The sequence below is a fragment of the Antechinus flavipes genome, chromosome 5 (assembly GCF_016432865.1).
Source record: "Antechinus flavipes isolate AdamAnt ecotype Samford, QLD, Australia chromosome 5, AdamAnt_v2, whole genome shotgun sequence".
Taxonomy (NCBI): Eukaryota; Metazoa; Chordata; class Mammalia; order Dasyuromorphia; family Dasyuridae; genus Antechinus; species Antechinus flavipes.
The window spans coordinates 185,520,188-185,531,450 of record NC_067402.1 but is presented as its reverse complement, the minus strand read 5'-3'; the positions used below and the strand labels follow the sequence as shown (position 1 = coordinate 185,531,450).

General features: G+C 41.3%; 1 protein-coding gene across 1 annotated transcript; it reads right to left on the bottom strand.

Moving 5' to 3' along the window:
* Nucleotides 1-2,160: 2,160 nt before the first annotated feature.
* KCNA1 (potassium voltage-gated channel subfamily A member 1) lies at nucleotides 2,161-10,810 on the bottom strand. Its single transcript, XM_052001170.1, has 2 exons — nucleotides 10,158-10,810; nucleotides 2,161-9,761 (listed from the first exon to the last, which is right to left on the bottom strand). The coding sequence occupies exon 2, from the start codon at nucleotides 9,267-9,269 to the stop codon at nucleotides 7,785-7,787; it is 1,485 nt and encodes a 494-aa protein (XP_051857130.1). The 5' UTR covers nucleotides 9,270-9,761; nucleotides 10,158-10,810; the 3' UTR covers nucleotides 2,161-7,784.
* Nucleotides 10,811-11,263: the final 453 nt, after the last annotated feature.

The following is an 11,263-nucleotide window of genomic DNA, read 5'->3' as shown; positions in this document are numbered from 1 at the left end:
AGTGAAGGGGAACATTGGTCCCAGAAGAGAAGAGATGCTGAAAGAAGTAGTGAGAAGACCCAAAACAATCATAAAACTTCACTTTTTTACTTCAGAGGTCTCAGATTACTTGAAGCTTAAGGAGAAGAGAAAAGATGAGTAAGGATTGAGCTAAAGCAGTCTGAGAGAAAGGGAAAACTACTTAAATTATCCATTTTGCTTTTCTTTAGCATCAGAGCAAGAATTAAACAATGAAGCACATTTAACATTTTCAGCATACTATTTTCTGGAAGATCAATGGTTGAGTTGGTATAAAAGATTATTTTCTGACTATAAAACCCATATATATATACACATATGTGTGTGTATACTTTTTCATAATTGCAAATTATTTTACAGTAGTAACACAGTCCCCCCCCATCAGACCTTTGTGCTCTCTCCCTGTGTAGATTGCCTTTTGGTTAAGGCTCTCAGTTGATTGCAAGTAGTCACTAGGATCTTTCTCACTATTACTGAATCCTCAGAGACCAAATTACATTGATTCTTTCTTTTCATCTCTGAGGGTAGCTTTGCTTCAAAGTTAGCTTGGCTTCTTTTTTCCCCTCAAAGTTGGGTAAGCTACAAAGCTACTGGCTCTCTCCCCAGCCTTGGCCCTGCTAGTTATTGGGTTCTGACTGCAGCTGTTTTAAGAAAGCTTCACACTTAGGCTGAGTCTCACAAAAATTCACACCCACCCTTATGGTCCTTTCTCTATCCTCCTGCTTACTATTCATCTGGCCTTCTTCCATTGACACCTGAAAGTCCAGATCTGTGCAAAGTGTAGGGTGAGTTCCCAAATGAAGCTTCTGTCACCTTGCTGTTCTCATTGCTTGGAGAGAGGGAAAAGATATCTGTGATTCCCGCCCCCCCAATATCACAACAAAAGCATTTCTGGTTTAACACTGGACACACAAATACTTTGTCACAGTACCAGTTGTAGACACACACCACCTGAGCTCTTGTTTTACAGCTGATTCATAATAAGTGGGATACAATAGCATCTTTACAAAGAAGCAATGAAACAACTTCTCGATCGGGCAATAATCAAAAAGAAGTATTACTTCCATCACTCAATCATAGACAATGGTCAAAGTCCTGCCAAGTTCATGACCCTCATCAAAGAAGCAGGGAGAAGTATCATTAAAAAAGCGAACAAGTCACTCTTTCCTTCCACACATTCTTGTGACAACTTATTTGCATTGGATCACTTGATGTCAATCCATATTCTTTTTACAATTATGTCAAATTCTTAAAACATTGCTTAATTCATAACTTCAAAATAACAGCAACAACAAACCATAAGTATATGTCCAACAACATATAAGAAAATTGAATCTCCTCTATATTTACTTGAGCAATATTTCCTGTTTCATTCACTAGGTTTGATTCATCAAAGGAGGGGAAGTATCATTTAAAAAAGCAAACAAATCACCCTGTCCTTCCACACATTCTTGTGACAATTCATTTGCATTGTACCACTTGATGTCAATTCAAATCCTTTTTACAATTATGTCAAATTCCCAAAACACTACTTTAGTCATAAACTCAAAACAGCAGCAACAAACCATAAGCATATGTCCAACAGCATATAAGAAAATTGAATCTATACATACTTACTTGAACAATATTTCCTTTTTCACTCACTAGGTTTGGTTCCCCTATTGCTTATGTGGGCCAAGTTCTGGCTGGATTTAGCCTGAGAAGAATCCTACAATTGGTGCCTTCATTCAACCTCAAAAGTGTTCAGTACTCAAAAGAAATACTACAAGTTTCTTCAAGAGATCACAGATGCTTCATGATTCTGTACTGACTCCATCAATAAATGACCAGCTAATTTTTCTTGCATAACATGACAAATATGGAAATAAGTTTTTTAATGCCCATATTTAGCCTACCTCAGATTACTTGCTGTCATGGGGAGAGGGGAAATAACAGAAGGAAGGAGAAAAAATTGGAATCCAAAGTCTTACAAAAATGAATGTTGAAAACTATCTTTACACGTATTTGGAAAAATAAAATACTATTGAAATTTTTTTTTAAAAAGTGACCAGGAAATAAGATCTATCAGTGTCCATATCGAGGTACATATCCCAAAGAGATGAACTGGACTCCAGACAAATAATCAGTCGAGATGTTCCAGGATAAGATCCTTAAAAATTATCTTTAATTGATGCCAAGTATGAACAGATAATAAAGTGACAGAAGCAAGGAAAATTGCATAGATGAAAACTATGCACTTCAGTTAGGCTCTCAACTGTAACATTCAATGTCCTCTAACTGATAAATCAAAGAGCTTTGTGAGGAGAGGGGGAAATGAGCAGTAACCTGAAAACGAGGTTAGCAGTTTGCAAACTCAGGAAGCAAAATACTGCTTTGTCAGCTTCAATGGTTTGTTGCCCTGATGGTGCACTTTAAATTAATACTATTCATTTTCTATTTTAACCTTGGTGATTAATACTTTATTTTTAAAACCAGAGGTATGTCATATACAGTCCATATTATCTACCTGCAGCTGTTGAATACATGATTTCCAAACAGTGCATTAGAGAATAAAAGTGCTTCTGCATGTCAATGGAAAGAAAAACTTTTCAAATGGCATATTACACATGAGATTTCATCCCTCTTTATCCCCTCCCCCCACCAACTTTCCCACCTCTCCCAATCCCCAACCCCTATTTATTGTGTCAAGGGTTTGATGTTTTGTTTTTGCAAAACAGTGGGATATAAAACTTCATTCTTTGCACTTTCTGTTCTGTATGGTAGAAAATCCAAGTAGCCTCCCAATTAAGTGTTCAAAACTAGGGCTGATATCCCTCAAACTAATAGCCTTGTGGTGGGAAGACTTCCTGAAGAACCTCTATTGGATGTCCTGGGACTCCCAGGGAAGTTTATAGTAGAAAACTTTTACCTGTGTGGGAAGATGGGTTTTGATTCCAAATAATAATGTATTAAGTAAAGATTTAGATTTCAAACAGAAACCCTAACCTTGAAGCTCATTCAGAGTAGATGTGGAGCTTTAGTTAATTAACACATCATTCACTTTTTTGCAAAATGAAGTGTGTAAATTTATTGGTAGCTTGCCTGAGTGATGAGGAAGAGAAATTTTACATATATCTCAAAGTTCTATCATATAAACACAAGTAAAATAATCTGAATGACAGATGGGATTCTATTTCCTAATGCCACCAACCAATATATATTATTCCTGATTTCAAGTTTATTTTTCTTTAACCAGGCCTGACATACCAAACTCCTCACGATTTAGTTTCCTGCTTTAAACAATTCAGATCAATTGTTTGGCAGTTGCATCTTTCCTAACAAATTGTACAATGGATGGTTACCACCCACCAATTCTCACCACTCCCAAGAATATGCCATTCCTGGAAGAGAAAGGAGAATTGCCTTCTGCTCAGTCTTTCTTTCATTCTTTCTGTTTTATCCAACTGAATTATCTATTAACCAAACAAGAAGTTAAAATTATGAGTGCATGTTGCTAGATCTCTCACAATAAATGGGGGATGGGATAGGACCTTTACTTCCTGCTTCCTTCAGATGTGTTTTGTGTTATTTAGAAAATCTGAATGTGATGCATGAAATAAAAGAGGCCCTTTCTCCTCCAATGGAATGAAAATTCTACTTAGGGAAACACATCCCTCACTTAATGTCTGATGATTATTATTTCTAAGTGAGTTAGGATAGTAATTTCCCTTTGTGCTTCAGCTCTACTGTAAAGGGAACTAAACCATCTATACAAATTCCTTTTTTTAAGGAAATGATTGTCCATTAGCCATAACTTCAAGAAATTACTGCTGCTTAACTTGGTTTCATTGGGCTAACCCACTACCAAGAAACTGAATGACTTATTTAATGACATCAACTTTTTTTTTTTTTTTGGTGGGACACAGCAAGTGAAGAAATAACAGAACAGGTTTATGGCTATAATCTGTCTTCTACACATTCAAGGACAGAGGTGATATAATTTCTTTGGTCACTTCAAATCTGTCTAGTTAAGTTAGCTCCTCTCAGAGCTTCTTGGTACACTAACAGCACTGGCAGGGACCAACATTTTGCCCTATTAAACTAGGGCCCCTAAATTCTAGAAGGGCTGATTTGTGCATATCAGCCTTTCTGAAGTTTTCTCCCCCTGGAGAATATTCAGAACATGAGCCATATCAGTCTCTGGGGAAGGAAAGGAAAAGGACAAAAGCCAGTCAAAAAATAAATAAATAAATAAACAAATAAGCTAAAGGGTATTAATTCAATTCCTTAACAGGCAGCTTTGTTAAGTGCACCTTCAGGTCTACAAATACATTTCAGCCCTGTTGTAGTGCAAGGAATAAGAGTTTTTGTCAAACTTTGCATGCCTATACTACACAAAATAATCCCTTTAAGCCATCCTTGTTGAATTCTGGAAATGAATTAAGAATGAGTAAGGGACATCCAGACTCCCCATACCACCCCCAAACTCTTTAGAACTCACCCCAAACCCTGGTCAACAGGCCCATCCACATATCTTTTTCTCCACTAACACATGCAGAGTCATCAGTCCAGTGGACAGGCAAAGGTGAAGGTTTTCAACTACTAGAGACACCTAGTAGCCAATCAGTCACATCTGCTTTGGTCCTATTTGCTGGTCCTTTCAGCATTCATCCCACAGCACTGAATGGATTATTGCTGTTGACTGAGTGCAGTTGAACACAGGAAGTTGTGCGTTCTAGACTTCTGAGTGGAGATGAACCATTGGAACATTCTTAGTTGTTTTGTAGTTGTTTTTGAGGGTGGACTTTTTTTTCTCCCCTAAACAGGGAGTTTTAGAGGGGAGGGGAGATCGAAGGAAAGAGTGATGAATGACTATTGAGGTAAAGTGGGGGATGGGGAGGAAGCACCACAGGCTCATTCTGGAGAGGTTTCTCATCCTATAGTCAAGTGCCTTCCAATTATCACAGGAAGGTCATATTCTTTCCATCCTTCTTCATATAGGGTGTGTCTGTTTGTATCCATCCTTCAGGCTCATAGAAGCCAAACAAGCAAAGAAAATGTCTAAATTATTTTGCTTAGCTCAGCAAGTAAGCCTTGTGCACGATTATATTGTGTTAAGTGCCTTACTGTACTGCCTAGAGAGGAGGGAAGGGCAGAAGGGAGAGAGGAAGGGGAGAGATTCCCTATACAAAGCAGGACAGGAGAAGGAAGTGGTCAGCAGCCGGCAGCCTCATGCTAAATTCAAAATGAAGCTCCATCCCCACCTATATGTCCTTAAAGATTTTTGAGTGCCTCTCAGTTAAGTGACAGCTGTTTGTCTCCAAGGACCTATACATTCCTTTCCTTTAGCTGATCCATAAGCAGACCATCACTCTGTGAGGTTGGTGATTGGGGCAGGGGTTGTAAGGTGTTCAGTTAATGGAGATGGGGACAGATAGATAAAAAAGAGAGTAGAAAGAAAAAAAAAGGTTTAACTAGAAAACTAAAGGAGTTGAGGTGGGAAGATCAGGAAAAAGTTACTTATTGAATTATTCTGGATTCCAGAATAACAGGGGAGTAAGAATATGAGGGAAATATGAGAGACGTAGAAAAGTACCTGTTCATGATCTAAGGAGACGCTAAAACTTCATAGAGATTCTGGCAGAAGTCAAAATCCCAAAGCATTTCTCTCCGTTTTTTAGAAGAAGAGGAAAGGAGAAATTGAGTTTATTGTCCACGTTCACTCAGAAGCTGTGTCTCAGGCCTCAGGTCACTGTCAACATCAGACTACCAAAGAGAAGCAAGTCCATTGATGCCATAGGACATCGTTGTCCTTGTTGTCTTGTCTCTCCAAGAGTCAGTATAATGTAGTCTTCTCATGTTGGTGGAGGGGATGGGGGGGGGGGGGAGTGAGCAGTGAGGAAGGGAAGGTGGTGAGGGTGAAAAATTAAAAAAAAAAAAAAAGATGCCCCAGCTCCTCCCCTTTTACCCCTCTTTAACTTTGCAGCTGTATTAATGGAGGCACTTTCTGCAATTCAGTGGGTGCAGGATAAAGGCACTAAGCAACTATTTAAATAAATTGATTTTCTTCAATAAGTTCTCAAAGGGAGTACCAAAGTCTCTAAAGACCTCAAATCATAACTGCAAAAAGAAATTATCTATAATTTGGATGCGCACATTAGTTAAAGAGTTTCATTTACATTCTAAGAATGCACCAAAAAGCATGCAGTATTGCACCATTTTTTGTTTTGTTTGTTTTTGTATTTAGCTATAGAGGATACTGTTTCTTAGGTGTTGCTATATATAACTTAACTTTTTTTTTCCATATACTTTCCCTGTAAGGGATGGGAATATTTTATCCTCTTTCTGACAACACCTGGACAGAAACCAAACATTTCCCTGAGCTAAGGCAGGAAAATTCACTGAATCCTTCTCTCCATTTTATTTGGGCCCTTCATATCATAAACTTTTTTTTTACTTATTTTGTTTTTCTTACTGAAATCATGCATTAATGAATTCAAGTTACACCCTAGTCAAATAGGCCATGATGCGGAATAATAGAACATGCTTTGAGCTCCAAAAAAAAAAAAAAAAAAAGTATTGTTCCCATTTGACTAACATATGCACTTAAATACAGTACTTTAAATTACTAATAAAATAGGTAATAAATTAAGGAGTGCACTTTTGGTGAATGCAAATGAAAAAGGGCTTATTTTTAGAAGAGTCAGTTCAAAAGAAAGCTTATCCCCTATTGTTTGAGGTAATGATCCCCGCATGCGATTATAAAATAAATAGTGTCAAATTCAAACATGCCTACATTAAACTCCATTTGTTCTCTCTTGCAATAGAGGGAGGGGGGAACAAAAGTTTTGCATCCAGTTCTTTTAAGTGAAGGGGTAAGGAGCTCTAATAGGGGAAGAAAAAAACCTTATGTGCAGTTCATCTGCAGTTAAGAAAACTTAGCAGCATTGCAGATGTCTTGATTGATTTTTTTTCCTTAAAAAAACAAACAAACAAACAAAAAACACCTTGATTTAGGAAGAATGGGGCAAAGAGTGGAAGATCAATGGAGATCCATCCCAATATTATGTTTATAAGGTGCTATATGGCCCATTCATTACTATCTGATTTTTCAAGAGGATAGTTACACTTCAGCTGATTCAAATAAAAACGGCCAATATTCACTATGCTTTTTGGTCAATTCATTTATACATATATTTTATATGTATGGATAGTTGATACACTTTCTTGATACACTGTCACTGTGCAGTTTGCAGAGATTTTTAACTGGAGTCCCATGCATATTTCATTTTTTTATATTTTTAAATGATCATCTGTTTTTAAATATTTCTTTAAAATTAAGTTAAACAAGCAGAGGGATGAAAAACATTTCAATATAGAGAAGCATATGAGTCCTATTTTACCTAGACTAGTTCAAAGACTGTTCGTTTTTTTACCAGTTATGGAAAATACCCTTTCTTTTTCTTTCTTTTTTTAATAAAATGAAAATAGTATTTTTTATGGATCCTGAAAGCTTCTGGTTCTCTGAGCCAAAAAATCTGCAATGCGATAATGCATTTACAGGTCAATAGAGCATTCAAAGACTATTTAGTAAAGTATCTACAGAGTGTGACATAAGTCACTAGGTTTTTTTGTTGTTATTGTCGTTTGAGGTTTTTTTCTATTAAGTCTTTCAAGTTACTAAGTGAAATTTGTGGGGGGAAGGGTCTGTGTGTGTATGTGTGTCTGTGTGTCTGTGTGTGTGTGTCTGTGTATGTGTGTGTGATGTTTTTAGTTTTGTTTTTTTTTTAAACATCCGTCAGGAGCTTGCTCTTGTTAACACAGTTTTGGTTAGCTGTGGTGCAGTTGCCAGTTCTGATATTAGCCTGTCTATAATGGGCTATACTATTATTCATATCCTCTTCAATTTCCATGTATTCGGATTTGCTGATGGTAGAGGAGCTACGGCGACTGAGGTCACTATCAGAGGCTAAGTTAGGGGAACTAACATGGAGCAACTGAGCCTGCTCTTCCCCTTCAGTTTCTCGGTGGTAGAAATAGTTGAAATTGGACACAATGACAGGTACAGGCAGGGCAATTGTCAGCACACCAGCGATGGCACACAAGGAGCCCACGATCTTGCCTCCAATTGTCACAGGGTACATGTCACCGTATCCTACAGTGGTCATGGACACCACAGCCCACCAGAAAGCGTCGGGGATGCTTGAGAAGTGAGACTCAGCGTCTTCTGCCTCTGCAAAGTATACAGCACTAGAAAACAAGATAACCCCAATGAAAAGGAAAAAGATGAGCAAACCTAGCTCTCTCATGCTAGCCTTGAGAGTCTGACCTAGGATCTGGAGACCCTTGGAATGGCGGGACAGTTTGAAGATTCTAAAAACCCTTACCAATCGGATGACTCTTAGGATGGCCAGCGAAGTGGCCTGCTCACCCTTCTGGTTGCCTTCCTGCTCTGCCATTTCAGTGCCCAGGGTGATGAAGTAGGGGATGATGGCCACGATGTCAATGAAGTTCATGATGTTCTTGAAGAAATCTGTTTTGCTGGGACAAGCAAAGAAGCGTACCACCAGCTCAAAGGAAAACCAGATGATGCATAATGTTTCCACGATGAAGAAGGGATCTGTAAAAATGTTGGATTTGTAGTAGATTGTTGTGTTGTCACTTGGTTGAAAGGTGCTGAATTCCCTCTCTTCTTTTAGCTCAGGCAGGGTCTCCAGGCAGAAAATAACTATTGAGATGAGGATTACCATGACTGACACAATAGCAATGACCCGAGCAGGCCCTGAGCTCTCAGGATACTCAAAGAGGAGCCACACCTGGCGCTGGTATTCCTTCTCTGGCAATGGACGCTCTTCCTCTTTGATGAAACCCTCATCCTCTCGGAACTTCTCCATGGCTTCCTCACCCAACTCATAAAACTTGATCTCCTCAGAGAACATATCCAGGGGCACATTGACAGGTCTACGCAGACGCCCTCCAGACTGGTAATAATAGAGGATGGCATCAAAGCTGGGCCGGTTGCGATCAAAAAAATACTCATTTCTCAGAGGGTCAAAGTATCGCATGCGTTTCTTGGGATTCCCCAACAATGTGTTGGGGAACTGTGCCAGGGTCTTAAGTTGTGTCTCAAAACGCAGCCCAGAGATGTTGATCACCACCCTTTCACAGCAGTCATGGTCGTCATGGTCTGCTGGCCTTGGATAGCTGATGTCTTGGGGATGACCCTGGGCAGCAGAAGCCTCCTCCACGTTCTCTCCGGACATCACCGTCATGGTCTAAGCTGGGTGGAAGAGTGTGGAGCAGAGAGTGGGGGAGGAACTGGAATAGTGAAGATGTTGGAAGGGGGGGGAGGATAACCAAGTGCCCCCCACCCCCCACCTAGAGTTTAAATCACCACCCCTTGGGGAAAATAACTCAAGGGAAGAAGGGAACCTAATCTGGGCCCTATCAATCTACTCTCACCCCTACCTAGTCTTTTCTCAAATTGGAATTCCCTTTCCAGCAGCACCTGGCTCTGTTCTGTTGAGGGAGGGAGGAGGCTGTTTTTCTTTCCTCTCAAGGTAAAGCTGTTCTGGCAAACTTCAACATTGCCTTGGGGGGGCAACCCTTTTCCCCCGCCCTAAATCGTCATAAGAACAGGACTGGGTGTCGTGTCAGCTCAGCAGATTCCCCTGCCTTCCATTTCTCCCTTTTTCTCTGGTCTATCCTCCCTCCTACCCCTCTTCTGCTGCTTTTTAAGCTCCCACCAGGGCGATCGATGGATGCTGCAGAGAAATAGAAAGTAATAGGGAGGTATAAAAAAATTATCAAAAGCATTCAGACGGAACGCATCTACAGACACTGAAAAAGCACATACATCTATCTACCTTTCCTGTATTGGAAAGCACTAGGCACAGATAAAGCAATCACACACACACACACACACACACACACACACACGCACACACACGCACACACTTCAAGTTTTCTAGATTCTCCTGACCACTTCCCCCATTCCCCTATACTAGCCAATCTGTTTACAACTTCATTAACAAGTGAGCCCAAAGGTAGGGGCTACCAGAGATGCAGGCTTTTCTCTCCCCGTTCCCCCTCATCCTCCCCACTCTTATTCGTGAAGTCAGCCCCCGAATGGCGGAGCCCTGCCGGGCTTCTCATCTTACCTGGAGGGGTGTCTGGGCAGGCGTCAGTGGCGATGTTGAGTCGGGAGAAGAGTTCCTGTTGGAATGCGGCAAGTCTCCTTGGCGGCGGCGGTAGCAACAGCAGCATCCAAAAGGCGCAGTGGCAAACTCAGCCTCCAGCTCTCTCCTCCTGCGCTCCTCTCCTTGCCGAGATCGCTTTATAGGGCCGCTGCTGCCGAAATATTTATACCCAACCCCATTTCTAACAACTCAAAGGACTATACAGAGAGGGAGAAAGATAGGACCTTCTCCAGTTCTAAGTTACTGGCCTGCTGAAGAGGGAAGGGAGAGGAAGGGAAGTGGGGAGGAGAGGTACCTCTCCAAAATCTCTGGAATTAAAATAAAATTCAAATTAAAAAAAAAAAAAACAACAACAATTATCGCTCCCTCCGGCACTCTAGGAGTCTCTGCTTCGCTTCAGGAGGGATGGATCCTGGCAGTGGGCGGCAGGAGAGAGCCGCCCCGAGATCTACATAGCTACTCCACCACCTCCACCCCGCCTCCCGCTAGTTTAGTCCTCCAGGAAGCTCCGCTGGACACCTGGGGTTTGGGAAGCCTCGGAGTGGAGCGGGACTATTGCGGTAGTGACAGCAGCAGCGGCGGTAGCAACGGCAGAGCGGCGGCGCGGTCCATTTCTGGACCCTGCAAGATCAGCAGAAACCCGAGGAGGCGCCTCTGGTGCGAAGCGGGGATTGGCCCGCCAGGGTCGTGGGATGGGGAGGGGGAGGAGGAAGGAGCTGGAGGATAGAGAAGGGGGTGGGGGATGGGGGGAGGGTGCAGAAGAGCGAGTTTCTCACCCTTGTCAGCCATCCTTCTCCTCCTCCAACAAACACCCCCCCCGAACCTCCCCCTCTCCGTCCCTGGCCCATCACAATTCAGAACCTCAAACACGCGAAACTACCCAGCTGCGACCTTCCCAGGGGATTTAACATTGCAAATGACCACTTTCGACGCAATGCAGGCTGTAGCACTCAAGGCAAACAAAATCCTTGTTGGCTTTGATGTGGATGCTTGTATAGATGTGTCCGTTCCGCAGTGAATCTATTTAGTCACCGTGTGATGCACTGCTGTCATACTTGCCTCCTACT

Bases quoted from the DNA above. Each gene is read 5' to 3' on its own strand.
- KCNA1 (XM_052001170.1), bottom strand. From the start codon at position 9,269: ATGACGGTGATGTCCGGAGAGAACGTGGAGGAGGCTTCTGCTGCCCAG.